Below are 20,794 nucleotides of genomic sequence, written 5' to 3'. Positions count from 1 at the left end.
CATTTCCATGCCAGGCCAGAGTACTGCTAGCAGTCCTAGAGGATGACCTAAAAATGCTGCAAGCTCAGAGACTTGTGCTGCTGCCAGGACACTCTGCTGTGTACACTGGAGACCAGGATCTGCATTCCATAACCTGTATGTCAAGTTCTGAGAAAACAGTTGAGCAACCAAGTTGCTTTTTCGAAACCATTTCAAAACTTCTCTGCCTCCTCTAAGTGCTCCTTGTAGGTGATTTAATTGTTCTCACCGCCACCACCTGTAACCACTAGCACACAAATGATGCCTCTCTCAAGGACCTTTTGGCGTAAGTTGTGTGTTGACAAACAGCCAAAGATACATTTAGATCCCCAGTGCATTGTAAGTTTTAAAAAGAAACAATCCGCTGCCTTCTTGTTGCAGTTAAAGGAAGCCAGTCCTCAACACGTAGTGAGGAATGCTTGATTAAAATTGATTTAGGAAAAATAATATTGCCACTTGTTTCCTTCTGTAAAGCCTTAGTGGGCCTCTAAATCAAAGCCATTCACTTTTCCTAGAAACTGGGAAGGAGGAGGAGCCTCCTTTATAACTCTGGCTGCAGTGCTGGGGGGCTGCATGGGGGCCTGTAGAATGTCTTGTGATCTTCAGCCAGGAATTCCCGGAGAGAAGAGGGGGGTTTCTCTTCATTAGCTGCCAAGGGATAATGCTCTGCTGAGCAACGCATCATGAGTTTTGTTGTTGCTGTTGTTCAGCTCTCTAGAAGCTTTGATTCCTCTACAGGCCTCATGTGCCATCTCCCTCCCCCCCCCACCCTCACTCTTTTACTCCCCTTTGCTTGCTGGTGCCTTTTGCTCTGCAATGTCACAGCACTTTATAAATACATAGAATTGTCTGAACATCTCAAATAGCTGAATATTTTCTATGGTAATGTTAGTAATGTCATAAAGGGCTCTGTTCTCTCCCCCCCCCCCCGCCCCCCAGCAACCTTTAGATGAAATGTGGAAATTAAGTTTCAAAAAAATCAACTTGTTTTTAATATGAAATAGGCTTCCAATGTGGCAATAGCCAACCTTGCCCTGCAAATGTTCCTTTATTCTTCCTGAGGCTTGTGGGCTTTGTTCCCAGAAGTTTCTTTACAAGTTCTTTAAGACCAAAAAGTACATTTTATCTTTAATTTTTTGTTTCTCTAATATATACACAGGTTTAACTTGGAGGCAAACGGCGTAGAAATCCATATTGCATCCATGTTTGGGAAAAGATAGTTACTGCAGACAAGAGGGGATCAAACGCTGACAAGAAGATGAGTATGTTAAAACCGAGTGGGCTTAAGGCCCCCACCAAAATCAGCAAGCCTGGAGGCACATTGCTGAAAATAGCTGCATCAGCTGCTCCTGGTAAGGACGGTGAGGGATGTGGCTTTTCCTTTTTTAACATTTTCTGATAAAAATGTAATGGTGCACATTTCTGATGCATGCTTAATTTTTAATAGCTGCCATGTGGTGGGGTGAATTTCTGAAGATGTTTTGCAAAATCAGGAGTCAGTTGGATGTTTGGTTGTGTGTGTGTGTGTGTGTGTGTGTGTGTGTGTGTGTGTGTTCTCCCAGCTCCCCTCCAAACTTTTGGGACATGATATCCTCTCATTTCACAGGGAGGTGGGGGGTTGACCTCCAGCCAACACTGCATTATACTGACCTGACTATATAAACTGGTCCTTATTGGTCTGATGGGACTAGAAACTCTGATTAGGTGATGTGACTGAAGTGTGGATACAAAAGCAGACATACATAGCTTCAGAATAAATATGTCTGACTCTCTCTGCTGTGTTTGGTTCTAGCCCCGTCAGAAAAGACAGCAGCCTGTGAGAAGACGCCAACTGCACCCACTTCAGAAGCACAGGATGAGTTTGTGGATGACTTCAGAATCGGGGAGCGTGTTTGGGTCAATGGGAATAAGCCTGGTTTTATCCAATTCCTGGGAGAAACACAATTTGCTCCTGGACAGTGGGCAGGGATTGTTTTGGATGAACCCATTGGCAAGAACGATGGCTCTGTGGCTGGAGTTCGCTATTTCCAGTGTGAACCTCTAAGGGGAATTTTTACGAGACCCTCTAAGCTAACACGGAAAGTAGTGACTGAGGATGAAGCCAATGGTACGCAGGCCTCTTCTGCTTCCCGGGCGACTTCGCCAACCTCTGTGTCAGCTGCTAGCCTCGTGTCTTCACCTTCTGCAGCAGCGCACCTGCCCCCCACAGGTATTCCCCACAAGACATCACCTCCTACTGCTAAGGAACTCCCCACTTCTCAAATTACCAATCTTTCCAAAACGGCAAGCGAATCCATATCAAACCTTTCTGAAGCTGGCTCTCTGAAGAAAGGAGAAAGAGAACTCAAAATGGGGGACAGAGTTTTGGTAAGTTTGTTTTCTTTCCACTAACCAACAAACTGTGCCTCCATGTCAACCTGCCTATTCACTGCCATCATTGTTGAAAGCTTTCCTCTGTAGGCCATCAAGAGCTGAGGCAGGTGGCTGCTGCGGGGAGAGACTTCTGGGTGGCGGACGCTGCAGGTGCATTGCTGTGTTCCCTACCCAGAGTGGTTGCCAGGGGCCAGCTCTGTTGTTTAGGACTCACGTGAAGATCTTTTAATTTATGGGAGATTTTTCTCATATATAAATGAAACAGCCATCTGTGGCCTTTTAGAAGTGGGTGGGATAAGTAGGCAGCCTCCACAAAGGACAGGCAATTAAGCAACATCTCTTTGTCAGGAGAGACTGCATGATCCAGGCTTACCAAATGCAGATATGGCAGGACCACCTGCCTGTCCAGCAGAGGCTGGTTGGAAGGAAGTAGGATCATGCAGCAGGCAGCCTCTGAGTTGGGCAAAATCTTTGGGTTGTATCTGTTGTGTCTCCTGCTCAGAGTAGATCAGTTGAAATTAATGGAGATGACTAACAGGTCCATTAACATCAGTGAAACTGCTTTGCGTAGGTCCAAGCATTGGATACAACCCTTTGGGCTCACAGGGACCTTTTGATACTTGAAACAACTTATTTGCAGCAGCACAGTTTGAGAATTGCAATCTCGTGCCTCCCCTGCATTTCACATCTTGTAGCTAAGAAGTCAAGTTCAGGTGATTCTGTGGCTAAATGGCAGGGATTTAATCAAACCATAGAAGTCGCTAGAATTAAACCAAAGGTAGAAGGACCATAGGTCTATGGCGTGTAACCCGCTAGTTCAGAAACTTGTCAGAGCAAAGTCTTCTCCTGGGTCTTAAAAGTTTTCCCCGCTCTCATTCAGTATCCTGTGACCCAGACATTCTCCAGCTGCATTTGCTGTTCATGCTTGTGGGCAGCTAAGGCCAATTGGTGTTGGCAGTTGCTGGGGAAGACCAGCCCAGGACCTGCTGCTGCAAGTCTGAATGACGTTCTTCCTCAAGGCAACATAAATGCTGTTGGGCTTGCCCAGTTCAAGTTCCTTGCGCACACTGACAGCAGGAACATTCCATGAACTCTGTCTACAGTACTTCTTGTTACTTTCTTAGACAAGTTAAGTGACTCTGTTTGCCTGCTTGTCACAGCTCTGCAGACCTGGCAGTTTCTCCCCAAAAGGCACAACTTAATCTGAGACCTGTTAGATACAAGTAGATGCTTTGACTGGGTTGTCAATGGGAAGAGCAATCTGGAAAGCCTTTCAGGGCCTGTCATTTGGGAATCATTTTGGTTATCATTCTCATCATGGCCTTGGCCTGTCAAAAGCAGTAAGGATCCATCCTGTCTAGAATTACAGCTTTTGTTTATATAGGCTCTTGCGATGGCACCATATTTTAGAATGGAAGTAAGTGGGTTTGAAATGAGAATTTTAATGTCTGAATTTTAACACATGTATAACCTGAGCAAGAAAAAATCCAGTTTAATCATTGAAAGTGATCCTATACATATCTGCTCAGAAGTACGCCCCATAAAGGTCAATAGGATTATCTGCTACCAGGTAAAAGTGTGTAGGATTGCATCCTTAAGTCCAGTTTCCCACTGGTACTACTACATAGATATCTTAACCTTTTATTATGAATGGCTAATATCTGTCCTTGTGAGTTGTGAATTGTGTTATACTATTTGTGGTTTGTACGAGTCCGCTGTTTTATTGATTTGTTTTGTTGTGTTTCATGATGGGCGTAAAGCCGAATGAACATTTTGATGTTGATATCTTAACCAGTGGTGTAAATCTGATCATTTTAATTTGCAGTTAAATTGCTACATCGTTTAGAATAGGATACTTTGTTTAATTTTTTGAGATAACATGATTTCTTTATTAGTTTTCAGTAAGAAAATAGTTTCCAGTGCTTTGATAGATAAGTTTGCTGGTTAGCTTTATTATTTGAGCACCTTCCCCACCAGAGCAACTGTTTCATCTCCTATTTGTAATCTTTAACTTGTAGTAGCTGTACTCTCTCTCTCTCGGTGATCCTGCGGTCTTCCATGAACACAATCTTAGTGGTCTGTCCGTAAATGACTGTGGAGGACGGTTCTGGATCCGCACATCCTTTCATAGTGTGGGCATAGTTTACGGCTGGGAATGATCATGAAGACGATTTGTCAAATGTGCCTTCCTCTTTGCTTGTTTCTTCCTTTTGTCCTGAATTTGTGCTTCTTCAAAATCTACCACACCTTTTGTACAGGCTATTCTCCATGAGACTTTTTTTTAATGGGTTTTGGAAGACGCCTGTGCGCTAATTTGTTTTATGTGTGGAGATCAGTGCACACTGATCCATGCACAGTCTTTGCAGAAAGGCTCTTTTCCAATAGCATGAGTATCACAACGATTGGTATGTTCTTACTGCTGCAGCCTTCATGCACCTTCACAGCCGTCATAACATACCGCTAGTTATCTTTCACCTGTTTTGCCATTGAGGGCTTTTGGTATACTTTGGGGGGACTGCTTGTTGCCCACACCTCACTCCCCTGTTACAATGAACACAGAGCAAACAGCCCAATGAGATGGTTCTCATTTTTCAGTTTCCATTAAGGAGGATATTTGATGACAGATGTGAGCCTAAGCATTTGTGGCTTTCCTTCAGAGTTGGTTCTTGTCAAAGGAAGAGGGATGCTTCTGACCCAATTTGGTGAATGTACTTAAGTTCTCTTAACGTGTGCTTCTGTAGTCAAAATATAGCTCACCTGAGAGGACCTTGCCTTAAATGGTCACACTGAATATTGTGTAACAAGAGCTATCTTAAATGATCCTGGTACACAAAGGCTGAATCTGCTTTTTAAAAGTCGGTGGAGGTTGTGGCTTTCCTTGTACAGTAAAAGGGTTCTGAGAATATTGTTGCTTCAGGGTGTATGGAGTTCCAGCCAAGTGATACTCTTCTAGAAGATAAGGAGCATAGAAAAGTCAGTGATATGTCTGCTTTTGCATTCAGCAACCAGATGAAGCGTTTGTCCTTCTTAGAAGCCAATGGGCACCCATATTTGATTAAAGCATGTCCAAATGGAAACAATCTAAAACATTTGCCTTTCCTGCCATTGTATCACAAGCACTTCAGAGCTTTTGAAAGGAATAACTCTTAATACTGTGTGTTTTTCAACATCTTGTTCAGATGAAGTTTCTGTAGTTTGCAGAAAGAAATGGAACTGGTTTTATTTATGTCTGGAGGTGGGGCATCCAGGAAGGGTCATGCACGGCCCAGAAGATGGTGTGATGGTCCAGAGCAGAAGTTTCCACTTAGGGATGAAAGAGGGATAAGGAAAGTGTGCAGCTATGCACAGGCATTTGATTCCCAAATATATTTTTGGGTAGACAACTAAAATTTCTTAATATTTTGAAAGGAATGTCTAGCCCTTGTGGTTGCATCTATAAGTTAAGAATAAAGGCAATAAAGGAGCAAGTCAAAGGATCACAACTGGAATTAAGAGCCTAAGAAGAACTCTACTGGATCAAGACAAAGGCATCCTATGGCAAACCAAGTGCATTGGCTACCTCACTGCTATCCCCGAATTCTAGGCTAAGGAACTGCTTTTCACTTCAAATGTTATTTCAAGCTCTTATATCACTGTATGAAGACTGAACTGAACACATTAAATCTGCAACCAGGCCATAGTGCATGTGTACTTCACATAAGGTCTTGTTGCAGAAGCTGGCAGGGCAACAGGGAATGAACAGTTAAATCATTTTCTGGCTTGTTGGATTTGGATACAGTTCTGTGGTCTCTAAACAAGATTGCTCCCAATGTAGGATTTACAGTTGGGTCTTGTATGGCTTTGACATAGCTTGATAAAATCGCCCATTGCTACAGATGAGTTCTAAAGCAGAAACTTGTGCTGCCAGATGTTCACAAAATGTTGCAAAGCAGATTTTCTTGCTTGGGTGGGGCTTAAAAAGAGGCAGCTTTTGGTTTTATTGTGAATTGTTCAGCTCATCTCTCATTTTATTGATCTTCCTCAGAGTATGGATAGATAAGGCAAAGTCCGCATTAAATTTCACAGTTGTCATGCACAGCAAAAAAGGTGGTTTATATACAGATTAAAATATAATGGAGGTTTGGCAATAGTAACTAAACAGCAGTAACATTTGTACTATAGTATCACATCAAGCATATAATTTTTAGATCAGTAATACAGAAAAAAATAGCTGTTACAGGATAATTTTGGTAATGTTGAGTGATGAGTGACGTTTTCTGTTGTTACATTGATTGATTGATTGATTGATTGATTGATTGTTAAATTTGTATAATGCCCTTCACCTGCAGAACTCAGGACAGATCACAACATAAAAATACAGTACAAGATAAACACTCTGGAGGCTTAAACCACTGGTGTGTGTGAGTCCACCCATCCATTCGCTAGTGCTCTAGTATTTACGCATTCATTCGTCATTCTCAGCTCAGTCCATTTTGTGCTTTAGATAAAGTTGGTTCTTGTCTGTGAAATGCATCATGCCCCAATAAACCCATCTGTAAATCTAGCATTTTCTTGGTTTAGATGTTTTGCCTGTGCCCTGTTTTCGTGCATGGGACTATTCCAAAAGCCTAGGATATAGGCTTCAAATTTCTGAGCTCCCTGGATGCCTAGGGCCAGCCCAAGACATTTTGGCATCTCAAGCAAACCACAAAATGTTGTCTCCTTCCCTGCCAGGGAAGATTTGGTGAGTGAAGATCTACATCAGGAAACAGAGGGAATAAAGATCTACATTGGAATCTGCTGACCCTGTGGATCCTGTCACCTGAGATGGCTGCCTCACCTTGCCTCATGAGTGGGCGGGCCCTGCTAGGATAGTTCTTCTCTCTCAGCCTTGTTCACTCTGAGCCAGCCTTTGAAATTTGGCAGGTGCCAGGCGCATTTGGCACCTGACTGTCATCCACTTGCAACCAAGATGGCACCTGACGTCTCCACCATCAGAAGGTGCATCCCTGGGGATCCTTGGATCTGGACTGTTTTCATTGCCTTCTTGCATTCTGCATACCACACAGTCAGTTTTGTGTTCTGCAGGTGAAGAATTTTAAAGACACTTGTTTACATTGCTAGGCTTGTTCATGCCATCTGTTCTCCTCAGGAAGCCTTTTATGTGCTTGTAGAAAAGAGAGATCGAGTCCACATTGTGGAAAATATAGGCTACTTTTGAATTTGACAAATGAAGTTTAATCATGGTGTTATCCATGCTTGTGATTAAAAACACGACTGAGTACCAAACTAAACTCTTCCTCTCGTCACCCCAGGCTGCAAAATAGTCCCAGTGATTTGCCAGATCAGCTGCTTTGGCTCATTACTATTTTATATCACCCTTTCTGAATTATATGGGGTTGTCATGCTCTGCTAAAAAAAGATTTGGCAGTTCTTCTTATGCTCTTCATTTTTTTAGCACACTCCCTCCATTTGAGTGAAGGACACCAGTGCAGCTATTTTAATCATGTTGCAACATTGCCCTTGTTTTTGCTAAATTTGTCAAGTGGACTTTCTAGAAAAGGGGAATAATAACAGTTATTAACAATAATAACTTCCCGATACAGGGCTATGTGGTTCGGAACTAAGTTTTCCCATTCAGCAAAACTAAAGCATAGTAGCATGTCAACCAACTATACTGTTTTTGAGCTAAGTACTAGCAATAGATTATGTTTCGTAATTTTTTCTGCAAAAACTGTTGAAATTTAATTGACATATTTCTCCAGGGCATGCTGCAGTCTGAAGGCAGGCTCCTGTGGTTTGGGCTCTGGCCTTTTCTTCTAGGGAACAGGCAGCAATGTTGTGCTGAAGTGTAGACAGGACTCTTGAATTTCCACGAGATTATCAGATCCTCTTCCCCCCTCCCTGGCCGGTCTGTCTTCAGGTTTGTCATAAATTCCTGTTCCATACATTGACCACTTCTGCCTTATTATTTCTTAAGGTTTAGAGCATAAATTATACCACCCGTATCAAGGGTGAGAAAGCCATAACAACAACAACAACAACAACAACAACAACAACAACAACAACAACAACAACAACAACAACAGCTTATTAAATAAATAAATTTGAGGATTCATCTGAGGATCACATGGCAGTTTATAACATAAAAACACAAAAATACATAACATAGCAGCAAACAAAAACAATACTCGCCCCCCCAGCTTAAAAGGCCATAGATTGTTTAATTATCCAAAGGCCTGGGAGAAGTTGTAACCTGAATCAAATTGTGCATATAGTAGGTGCTGTGAACACAAAGTGCTCCCGACACCTTAATTTATTAAAAATAAAACTTAATTTATATTTTTGTGTATAAATTTATTAGAAGCTCTTAGTATTAGGAAAGTTTGTGTTGGTGGGTTGGCCTTCAAATTTCCTGTCAAGGTTAAAAGGGCCATTTCTGGTCTATTGTGCTTGTTGGCAGTTGTAACAGGTAGCTTCCTCTGCCAAAAAAAAGAAATGAATGAAATATATTTCTTTGAGGAACTAGTTACTATTTTGAATTTGACATGTGCTGAGAGTGGCAGTTCCTGACAATTTGTTGTGGGCGCATCTGCAGTGGTTCAGTCTTGTCTCAGTTGTGCAAATGTACAATGGAAGCTTCCAAATATGCAAGTGGGCATTTTGCTTCCATCCCTGCTACAGTTTTGTTTCTATGGCACAACAGCCTCTGGAGGCCAAACAATGGTTTACAAAACTTGAATGTAAGCCAAACCGTGGTTTCTAATTCTGGTTGCTGGTTGATTGAAAACCTGGTTTGCCAGTTTGGTCGTCTTACCAAACCAAGATGCCTAATCTGTTGTCAAAGTCTCTGAGGAGTTGTGTGAGGAACAAAGTAACCAATTTGGAAGAATTGTTGGGTGTGCATTGGTGAATGCATGGTAGTAGGTTAAAAATTAGCTAAATATGAAAATGCAATGAAAATGATTAGATATGCAAAGTAAATCTTGTGCTTCCAATTTAGTTTTGGTACTTCTTTTTTAAAAGGAAATTTCTTTTGTTAAAAAATCCTTCTTTCTCCTTGCAATCAGGTTGGTGGAACAAAAGCTGGCGTAGTCCGTTTCCTGGGGGAGACTGACTTTGCGAAGGGAGAATGGTGTGGCGTTGAATTAGATGAACCCCTAGGGAAGAACGATGGTGCAGTAGCTGGAACAAGGTTAGTTCAAAATCCAGGAAGCCCCGGGAGGGCATATCACTGTCTCTGCTTTCACACAAGGGCTCTGCACCTGTGCTGAGCCAACTTCTGTCTGTTCCAGCATCTTAGCCAGGGAGCTTGCACTCACTCCACGTCCTACTCAAGAGAAATCTCTTTTTATAATAATAATAATAATAATAATAATAATAATTAATAATAATAATTTATTATTTATACCCCGCCCATCTGGCTGAGTTTCCCCAGCCACTCTGGGCGGCTCCCAATCAGTATTAAAAACAATACAGCATTACATATTAAAAACATCCCTAAACAGGGCTGCCTTAAGATGTCTTCTGAACGTCAGGTAATTCTTTATCTCTTTGACATCTGATGGGAGGGCGTTCCACAGGGCGGGCGCCACTACCGAGAAGGCCCTCTGTCTGGTTCCCTGTAACCTCACTTCTCGCAATGAGGGAACCGCCAGAAGGCCCTCGGCGCTGGATCTCAGTGTCCGGGCTGAACGATGGGGGTGGAGACGCTCCTTCAGGTATACAGGACCGAGGCCGTTTAGGGCTTTAAAGGTCAGCACCAACACTTTGAATTGTGCTCGGAAACGTACTGGGAGCCAATGCAGATCTCTCAGAACCGGTGTTATGTGGTCCCGGCGGCCACTCCCAGTTACCAGTCTAGCTGCCGCATTCTGGATTAATTGCAGTTTCCGGGTCACCTTCAAAGGTAGCCCCACGTAGAGTGCATTGCAGTAGTCCAAGCGGGAGATAACTAGAGCATGCACCACTCTGGCGAGACAGTCTGCGGGGAGGTAGGGTCTAAGCCTGCGTACCAGGTGGAGCTGGTAGACAGCTGCCCTGGACACAGAGTTAATCTGCGCCTCCATGGACAGCTGTGAGTCCAAAATGACTCCCAGGCTGCGCACCTGGTCCTTCATGGGCACAGTTACCCCATTCAGGACCAGGGAATCCTCCACACCTGCCCGCCTCCTGTCCCCCAAAAACAGTACTTCTGTCTTGTCAGGATTCAACCTCAATCTGTTAGCCGCCATCCAACCTCCAACCGCCTCCAGGCACTCACACAGGACCTTCACCGCCTTCACTGGTTCTGATTTAAAGGAGAGGTAGAGCTGGGTGTCATCTGCATACTGATGAACACCCAGTCCAAACCCCCTGATGATCTCTCCCAGCGGCTTCATATAGATATTAAAAAGCATGGGGGAGAGGACAGAACCCTGAGGCACCCCACAAGTGAGAGCCCAGGGGTCTGAACACTCACCCCCCACCACCACCTTCTGGACACGGCCCAGGAGGAAGGAGCGGAACCACTGTATAACAGTGCCCCCAGCTCCCAGCCCCTCTAGACGGTCCAGAAGGATGTTATGGTCGATGGTGTCAAAGGCCGCTGAGAGATCCAGCAGAACTAGGAAACAGCTCTCACCTTTGTCCCTAGCCCGCCGGAGATCATCAACCAGCGCGACCAAGGCAGTTTCAGTCCCATGGTGAGGCCTGAATCCCGATTGGAAGGGATCCAAATGGTCCGTTTCCTCCAGGCGTGCTTGGAGTTGTTCAGCAACCACCCGCTCAATCACCTTGCCCAAGAATGGCAGATTTGAGACTGGGCGATAGTTGGCCAAATTGGCCGGGTCTAAAGATGTTTTTTTAAGAAGCGGTTTAATGACCGCCTCTTTCAGCGGGTCTGGGAAGGCTCCCTCACAGAGGGAAGCATTCACCACCCCGCAGAGCCCATCGCCCAGCCCTTCCCGGCTCGCTTTTATCAGCCAGGATGGGCAAGGATCAAGGAGACAGGTGGTCGGTTTCACTCGTCCAAGCAGCCTGTCCACATCCTCGGAGGTAACAGATTGGAATTGATCCCATGTAACAGGACCAGACAGAACTCTAGCACTCTCCCGCCCTGGCCCTGCTCCCACGGTGGAGTCTACCTCCTTCTGAATCTGAGCGATTTTATCTGCAAAAAACTTTGCAAAAGCATTGCAGGAGATCTTGGGGTCCCTACCAGGCCCCGGTGGTACAGGTGGTTCTGATAGATTGCGAACCACCTGAAAAAGTCTCCTGCTGCTGTTTTCTGCAGATGCAATGGAGGCGGTGAAGAAGGCCCTCTTCGCCGTCGCCATTGCCACTTGGTAGGCTCGACGTTGAGCTCTAACCCGTGTCCGGTCTGATTCAGAATGAGTTTTCCGCCACCGGCGCTCTAGCCGTCTCAACTGCACATGCATCAAGGAGCGGAATGAGCAGCTACCCACATGGTACTGCTCCAGCTGCAGCTTAGGGAACTTGCTTTCTGTGAGTCACCTTCAAACTCCTATTTTGTTAGTGAGCCTTTCCTTTTTCCTTAGTTTTCTTGTTAGTAGGCCCCCCCTCTTTTTCCACCTTTCCCGTTTCGTATCTTGTGCATCTTGTGTCCCACATTCCCCCCATGACACAGCAAGTAACTTTTTCCATAGATGCGAGGCAGGGGGAGTGTCAAGGGAACATGACCATGGGTGAAAGCTGCCATTTCAGACCATTTGATGGCTTCCCATGCGACAAAAATATATGGCACCCCTTTGGAATAAGCATGCATAAGATGTAGCAGCACATTAAACGGATACCAAAGTAAACAGGAACTGATATTTGGCCCAGTTCCTAAAGGAGGTAATACTAGAAACTGTGGGGTTAACAGAATTTTCACAAGGTTTCCCAACTCCTTCCACTGTACAACCATTCCACCTGCCTCCTACACAGGGGCCATCTGCCCCAGGTGGAAGCATGGGCACTTACTCCTTACCCATTTTCCTCACTCCCCTTTTCTGGTACAAATGGCTTCTTCAGAAAATATTTTTGTGGCCACAAACCACCCCCAAAACTTGCCTCCTGCATGCAGATCGCTCAGAAGGGTCTCTTAAAATAGAAGTGTATGAGAGGTTATGAAAAGTGAAGGAAGGAGAGTGCAAACTGTTCACTAAACATTTCTGGAAATGCTGAATAGTGAGCATCAAGGTGATGCTAATTTTCAAGCTCTCCCCCTAAGTCGTGCAACGCGGAGTCAGTCTTATGTAGACAAGGAGGACCTTTTACAACAACAACAACACTTTCTTACGACCATAGACCAGCATAAGGAGGGGTACAATCATTTAAAACCTTTTTTAAAAACCAACAACCTAAAATGTGTTAAAACAGAATATATATATAAAATCTGCTGAATTAAAAAAATAGTCTCTCCAAGCCATACCAGAGCAATTGCATTTCTGCATATACTGCTGTAGTCCTATTGACTGTATGGCAATTTAACATGTAAGCATCTTACTGAATTGCTTCTGACCAAAGGTATTTATGACTAGGGCTGACGTTTCTTTGTGAATGTTTGCATGCACAACATATTTTTACAGACTTGAATAGAACTATACATTAGCAATTATGTTTCTCTGTGGAGTATGGCTTTCATTAATGGTGTTCTCCCCTCCCCCACAGGTACTTCCAATGCCAGCCCAAATATGGTTTGTTTGCTCCTGTCCATAAAGTTACCAAGATTGGCTTCCCATCAACCACACCGGCAAAAGCCAAGGCAGCGGTCAGGAAAGCCATCCCAATGCCCTCCAGCTTGAAACGCAGCCCAAGTGCCTCTTCCGTCAGCTCACTGAGTTCTGTGGCCTCATCAGTAAGCAGCAAGCCGAGCCGTACAGGACTAGTAAGCTTACTTTCTGACTGCATGCTTTACAGAGATTGGCATTGCATGTGGCCTGTGCTTGGCTCCTTGGGAAAGACACGGCCCATTTTCCATGGTCCATTTTCTTCTGTTTTGTCTTCGCTTAAAGCATGCATGAAAAGAATCTTAGCTAGCCCTGGAGAATAGAAGAGTTAGATTATTTTTAAGCTCATAGACTTAAGGTTTACCTCAAACTAACAGTTGCTACTTAAAATAAGAAAGAGGCAAATGCTTTAATTATGAAACAAATGGGTTTCTGAATAACCTGCCTGGGATCTACACCATAACTTCCCCTGGAATGCAGTTTGTGGTAAAACTGGGCTGAAAGCCTGAATGCACCTACTTGGAAGCAGTTCCTGCTGGAGCCAGTAGGGCTTACTTCCAAGTAACAGACCTAGGCTTCAGTCTTGAATGCACTTATGAGCCAGTTAAGTCCTCTTGGACAACTGGACTCAGATGCGCAATGGGGCTGCACTGTTAAAATGGTACCATGGCTTCATTCATTCCTGTTTTCAGTTCTGGCCCTCCTTAGTTTAAAGAGGAAATTATTGGGGTGTGTGTGTGTGTGTGTGTGTGTGTGTGTGTGTGAATGGTGTGTCTTTTTCTTTTTTGTATTTCCACACACTTATTTTCAACACTGTTTTGAAAACAGTTTTTTCCGCCTCTTTGTTACAGTAATCATGGTTATATGTAACTTCCCAGTTGCTGAGTACGTATTCAAGTCAGAAGTATTTTTGTGGGCTGAAGCCTCTTTCTTTAGTTTCTAAACCATGTTATCTTATAAGATCTGGACAGAAGAAAAGTGTAGAGTTTGTATTATGTTAAAATCTTATATGCTGTAGATGAAATGCTTAACTTTAATATCTAACTTTTAATATTCTAACCTTTGGTCACCTGCAGCAAATGGAAATTTGCAGCTCTGCCAATTAGTTTATACTGATGGATTAAAATTAGGCCAAACATCACAGAAAGTTTTGTTTATGTTTCATATGACCATTCTTAATAACTTGGTAACAATGATCTATTGCAGTTTGTTATTCCATGCACTATTCCATGCCAGCTATTAGAACAGATGGCATTGACAACATATGGTTTTTAAAAAACCATTAGAACCAATATATTTTGGTTAATAAGATGGATAGAATTGTTAATAGAACTAGCATTTAGCCAGTTACAGATAGGTAGCCGTGTTGGTCTGCCATAGTCAAAACAAAAAAAATTCCTTCCAGTAGCACCTTAAAGACCAACTAAGTCAGTTCTTGGTATGAGCTTTCGTGTGCATGCACACTTCTTCAGATACTTCAGATGTGTATCTGAAGAAGTGTGCGTGCACACGAAAGCTCATACCAAGAACTGACTTAGTTGGTCTTTAAGGTGCTACTGGAAGGAATTTTTTTTGTTTTAGCATTTAGCCATTCAGCAAAGTGAATGTGACAAAAAATGAGAGTTTTTAATAAAAGGGTAAGGGCTCCCTAATCATAAATAATTCCTTGCTTCTCTGATTCACTATCTGCTGGGATTTGTGGTGATGGAATCTTCTGAGCAAGGGACAACTGTTAACTAATCACAGAGCCTACTGAGTCAATTTGAGCAGGTTAATTCCAATTTCCACCAGGATCTTAAAAATGGCACTCCCAAAAATTCTATTCATTAGTCCATTTAAGATTCCTTCCAATTTTGGTAGGGTAGATGTTTCAATAAAGACAGCAAGAACTGGTGATGCATATTTTCTGCCCAGAAGTGGGACCCAAGAATATTTTTTTCCACAAGGCCTTGGCAAACTGCTTTTTGCTGCATGTGATCCTAGGTTGACTTGAATAAGTGAGAGAATTCTTTGGCTTAACAGGAGGACACTCTTTATATTTAGCCAGCAGCCAGGCCAAAGAATGCTTAGCAGCTTAACAAGCTAATCTGCTCTTGAGGCTCGCATCTTAGGTTGAGACCAGCCCTTTGTTTCCCTTTGAACCCTCTGCTTCCTATCTTCCCCTTGCTGCATTAAGATTCTAGCTGCACAGGTATGTTTGCTTCCTTTCTTGAGCTACTAAAATGAAAAACTGAACAGGAAAGTAAATACTAGCTTTCTCAGGCAAAAATTTCCCTATAAGGTATACCTCACTGAAGCTGGTGAGCTGGCGGCCAGGTATCTTCCTCCCCCCACTGTCTGGTTCCACGGAGTAGGCACACCCTGTCCTAGATCTGCTACTGGTGTGAATGACCCTTGAAGGGCTGGCATGGAGCTATAGCAGTTTCGTAGAGCTGGTTCCACTGGGTGCCAACGGCATGCCTGGCCGCCTTGTGTGGCTGTTATGACATCACTAGCAGAAGACTGGTGCCAGTGTCACATCTCTCCACTCCGTCAGCCTCCATTCCAGGGCCACCACAGCACATTCATACTATGTTATGTTTACACAGAACAGGAATCTGGGACAGATAATAAGGTCCATTTCCCACATTACGTGCCAAGGAAACACTGCATGCAGGTAGCTGAAGGTCACAGCCCGTCCTGCCCCTCTGAAGAGTTTGGCTGTATGATATATATATTTTTCCATACTTTGTTTTCAGCCCCACCCACCCCCAAAACTATATGCTATACCTGTTAAGACTTCATGCATCTGGTAAAGCGGACTTTGGTTCACAGAAGCTTTTGATATAATAAAATTGTTGATGTTCAGGGTGTAGCAAAACTTGTCATTTCTGCTGCAACAGACTAAGACTCTTCTGAGAAATGGCGTACCCATAAAAAAGTAGTCACAAGAGAGCTTCAGCTCTGAATTTTCTCTGTGTTCTAGATATACTTGTTTGATGCAGCAAAGTCCCAGTGGTCAGAAGCCATCTATGCAAACTCAAGCTTGATTTTTTCTCTTTCCAACATGCCACACCCACCATGTCCACACAGCATTGATGTTGATGATGATGATGATAATTTATTTGAACCCCGTCCATTTGATTGGGTTGACCCAGGCACTCTGGGCGGCTTCCAACATGTATAAAAACATAATAAAACATTGAACCTTAAAAAGCTTCCCTATACATGGCTGCCTTCTGGTGTTTCCTAAAAGTTACATAATTACTCATCTCCTTAACATCTGATGGAAGGGTGTTCCACAGGGTCGATGCCACTACCAAGAAGGCCCTCTGTGATGGAAATCATGTGCTGATTGGACAAAGAGAGGCAGTGATGTTGGCCCCACGGCCGCTGCTCCAATGCAGACTTCTCTGCTGCTCTTGCTGTTGGTAATCTATCAAACAAAGCACATACCAAAAGCCAGGGAAGCATCCTGTATAGGCATGCACTTAGGACTGCTAATTAAGCTGTCCACTTCTTTGGACTAAAGTTGTACCCATTGCAGAATGTGCTATCTACCCTCTTACTTCAGACCAAATCAGTCCGTTTGTACTGTGGTGGTCCTGAATGACAAACATACACATGGGTTGGATCCTGTGAACTGTTTATAATCTAAGGGTGGTTCTCCTATCCCTCACTTCACCTCCCCATTGCCTGTTTTTGCCCCATGATGGAAGATCTGCCTGTAAACGTATGCATACTCATGCTGCTTATAGAGGCTGGTGCCCCTCCTTGCGTTGCTTGCCAGTCCCACCTGCCCCCACCTCACTTACCTTTACTCACTCAAGCCCCATATCCTCACAGCTCCTCTGTCTCCCTCCATTCCTGTTTTATACAAACCTCTGCTATTGTTTAAAACTGACATTCTAAAACATGCCTTTTCTTTTGCTCCCCTCCTCTTCCACTTTTAAGATTGTGGTGAAGCACTACAAATCCTCCAATTGGGGCTGCATGATGACAGTCTTACATTTTTATGTATATAAGAAGAAATGATAGATTGACTCTGTATGCTGAGTTAGTGTGCTTTTAATGCTTTTTAAGGTGGTAGCTAGGCTCTTAAAGATGCATGTCTTATCTTTGAAGTTGACAGAAACATCTTCACGATATGCAAGGAAGATTTCAGGCACCACTGCTCTGCAGGAAGCACTGAAAGAGAAACAGCAGCACATTGAGCAGCTCCTGGCTGAGAGGGACCTGGAGAGAGCAGAGGTTGCTAAGGCCACCAGCCATGTTGGGGAAGTAGAGCAGCAGCTGGCATTGGCCCGAGATGGCCATGATCAGGTAGGCCCTTTACCCATTGAAATGTGGATTGTTCTGTTTCCTAGTGCAAGAGGATGGATAAGTAAAAAGGCTCTGCCAAAAACTGAGAGAGAAGTTTTGCTTGGGTCTGTTAAAGAGACTCCATCATTAACATGGAAAAAATGACCCTTACCATCCAACCCCAAACACTTTCTGCACTGGCCAGGATAAACACATTAATTCTGCATTAGCTCAATTTTGATAAGGCATGTTGTTACTTTCTTGATGCAGGCAAATTCAAGGCGTTAAACCACATATACTGATTTTAAGTAAATGGGTGGCTTGTCTAATATGCATCTTTGTTCATCAGCGAATACTGGAAATGGAGGCTAAGATGGACCAGTTGAGGGCTTTGGTTGAAGCCGCTGACAGAGAAAAGGTGGAACTGCTTAACCAACTGGAGGAAGAAAGAAGGTATGCTAAATTTGTAATTTGAAGGTATGCAGAAAGATGTATTTTGACATTTTAGAACAAATTATAATTCTTGGTACTCATTGTGTGGCATTGAGTAAATCATCCTTATAAGTACTTGATGGTGATGCTGATGGAGAACAAAAAGATTGTGGGGTTGGTGAGGAAGAAGAGAAGAAACGAGGCTGGCTAGGTTCCTTTTCCATCTTTGCTGTTGATTTAGTGTGTAACCTCCAGAAATTTCCCCTCTCTGTATCTGTACTACAGGCTCAAATCAGTTTTATTCCACTTTTAGCTGTAAAGGCCTTCCTCAGATCATCTTGGGAATTGCAGCTAGATTAGGATGATTATTTCTTTAGAAATCTCTTGTCTGTCTTCCTTGGGAGGAGGGAATATGCTGTCTAATCTCTGTTCCTCATTTCTGTAAAAACTGGGAATATTAGCATAGCTAACTTTGCAGGGTTCTAGAGATGAACCAGATAAAGGTGGGAGGTAATTTTGCATCTGAAAACAGTTTTGTAAATGTACTAATACTCTTCAGAAAGTTTTTGAGCAGACTTACTGCTTTATATTTATATTGTACAGCAGTAAGGCATAAACTATTGCAAGTCATGGAAATTCCAGTTCAGTGACTGCTTTAACTTTGTCCCTGGTTGGCCTTGAGCAAGTTGCCAAGCAACCTAATAGTACCAGTGTACTTGGCTGGTACACATTCACTGAACTGGCATTTTGCAGCTCAAGAAATACTCAGGGCTTTGGACGTCTAGTATTTCCTCCACTTCCACATACCCTTGTAACTTGTAACTGAGCAGCCTCAGAAGCAGAAAAAACTATGGAGTCATCAGAAACTGCTGATAAGTGCAGATTTGAAATTGAGTCTCTCTGCATCCCACTGACAAACTAGTTGAGATTCCTGCATTTCAGGGGGTTGGACTAGATGACCCTTGGGTCCCTTCCAACTCTATGATTCTATGAAACCTCTAGAATTCTGCTCCTGCTATGGGTCTTGCAATAGTTTATGCCTTACTGCTGTACAGAATTTTGAGTAACTTCAGAGATATGTCATGCAATGCTCACACACGATGTAGTAAATAGGATTTTCATCACATGCAAGGGCTTTCCTGTGGGAGGTATTTTGGTGCCCAGCGCAATAAGTTCATATGGCTAATTAATATAGAGAACAATCTACTGTGAACTCCTGTGAAAGACAGTTTGAAATGAATGAGTTGATTGTTAGTGTTTTTTCATGGCCTTTGCTTGTTTCCATGATGGTTCAACAAGAAAACTTCCCGGTGGGTTACCATAACAGTCTAGGGAGCCATCCATTCTAGCATTCTGCTCTCACACTGGCCATACAGTTGCCTTTGGGAAGCCCACAAGGACGACATAAGAGCAATAGCAAACCCCACCCACTTCTGATTCCCAGCAGTTGGTATTCAGAGGCATAATGCATCCAAAAGTGGAGACAGAACACACCCATTCCAGTAGGTTGTCAGTTCTCCATGTGACTAATCTCTGCTCATAAAGGTAAAGGTAAAGGAACCCCTGACCATTAGGTCCAGTCGTGGCCAACTCTGGGGTTGCAGCGCTCATCTCGCTTTATTGGCCAAGGGAGCCAGCGTTTGTCCACACACAGCTTCCGGGTCATGTGGCCAGCATGACTAAGCCGCTTCTGGCAAACCAGAGCAGCGCACGGAAACGCCGTTTACCTTCCCACCAGAGTGGTACCTATTGATCTACTTGCACTTTGACGTGCTTTCAAGCTACTAGGATGGCAGGAGCAGGGACAGAGCAACGGGAGCTCACCCCGTCGCGGGGATTCGAACCGCCGACCTGATTGGCAACCCCTAGGCTCTGTGGTTTAACCCACAGCACCACCTGCGTCCCAATCTCTGCTCATAATGGCACCCAACATGCGGTCTCCGCCAGTCAGCAGCAGCTTACCTCTTTTCACCCACTTCACCCTTTGTTGAGGCTGCAGCAATGAAGAGCGGTGTTCTCATCGGAGCTGCTCCTTTCCTCTGGAAATGTGTTGGCTATGAATTTCACTGTGGTTAAGGTTAAGAAGATATATTTTCCCTGCGAACTCCCACATGCTTCCAGGGATTGCCAAAGACATAGATAAACATTTCTCTATATTTAAATGGTTTTGAGTTGTATAAATTTCCAGAGGTGTAACAACAAAGATGTGCTGTGTATAGACCAGCTGTGTAATACAATCCACTTGTTAGCCTCAATGGCCTGTTTTGGAGGATGTAACATATACCAAGGGAAGAATTATATCTAGAACAGTTGAAAGAACTGACACACCTTTTAAAAATAGCATGGTCTCAGGCACTTGGATGTGTAAACTGGCAAGTCCTTTGAGCAGTTAGGTGGACACCTGGCATCCAAGAGGAAGCACTAGATGTTCTCCTTCAGCAACAACCTGTGTTTGAAGAGGGCATTGACTGTTCATAGAATCAGTGTTTCCCAACCTTGTGCCTCCAGCTGTTTTTGAACTACAATTCCCATCATCCCTGACCACTGGTCTTGCTAGCTAGGGATGATGGGAGTTGTAGGCCAAAAACATCTGGAGGCACAAGGTTGGGAAACACTAGTCCAACCCCCTAAAATGCAGGAATCTCAACTAAAGCACCCATGACAGATGGCCATCCACCCTCTGCTTAAAAACCTCCAAGGACGGAGAGCCTGCACCCTCCCGAGGGAGACTGTTCCATTGTCAATCAACTCTTACCATCAGAAGGTTTTTCCAAATGTTTAGTTGGAATCTCCTTTCTTGTAACTTGAAGCCATGGGTTCGAGTCCTACCTCCCAAAGCAGGAGAAAACAAGCTTGCTCCATCTTACATGTGATAGCCCTTAAGATACTTGAAGATAGCTATCATATCTCCTCCTAGTCTCCTCTTTTCCAGGCCAAACATACCCAGCTCCTTCAAATATTCCTCATAAGGCTTGGTGTTATAAGACAGTGGAAGAGGA

General features: G+C 43.7%; 1 protein-coding gene across 15 annotated transcripts in view; it reads left to right on the top strand.

Moving 5' to 3' along the window:
• The window catches only part of CLIP1 (CAP-Gly domain containing linker protein 1), a 105,287-nt gene that overhangs the window by 20,919 nt on the left and 63,574 nt on the right, over positions 1–20,794 (top strand). For 14 of the 15 annotated variants that reach the window (XM_081892880.1, XM_081892875.1, XM_081892879.1 and 11 more), the window contains exons 2-7: positions 1,178–1,370; positions 1,811–2,385; positions 9,441–9,565; positions 13,024–13,240; positions 17,187–17,384; positions 17,713–17,816. In XM_081892880.1, coding sequence (XP_081749006.1) covers positions 1,277–1,370; positions 1,811–2,385; positions 9,441–9,565; positions 13,024–13,240; positions 17,187–17,384; positions 17,713–17,816 — 1,313 coding nt within the window. In that variant the 5' untranslated portion in view covers positions 1,178–1,276. The remainder of the gene's footprint in view (positions 1–1,177; positions 1,371–1,810; positions 2,386–9,440; positions 9,566–13,023; positions 13,241–17,186; positions 17,385–17,712; positions 17,817–20,794) is intronic. The other variant, XM_081892885.1, reaches the window with a different exon arrangement.

Source organism: Podarcis melisellensis (assembly GCF_964234715.1).
Source record: "Podarcis melisellensis genome assembly, chromosome: 16".
Lineage (NCBI taxonomy): Eukaryota > Metazoa > Chordata > Lepidosauria > Squamata > Lacertidae > Podarcis > Podarcis melisellensis.
The sequence above is the reverse complement of the archived record's forward strand: the minus strand, read 5'-3'. Positions and strand labels throughout refer to the sequence as shown.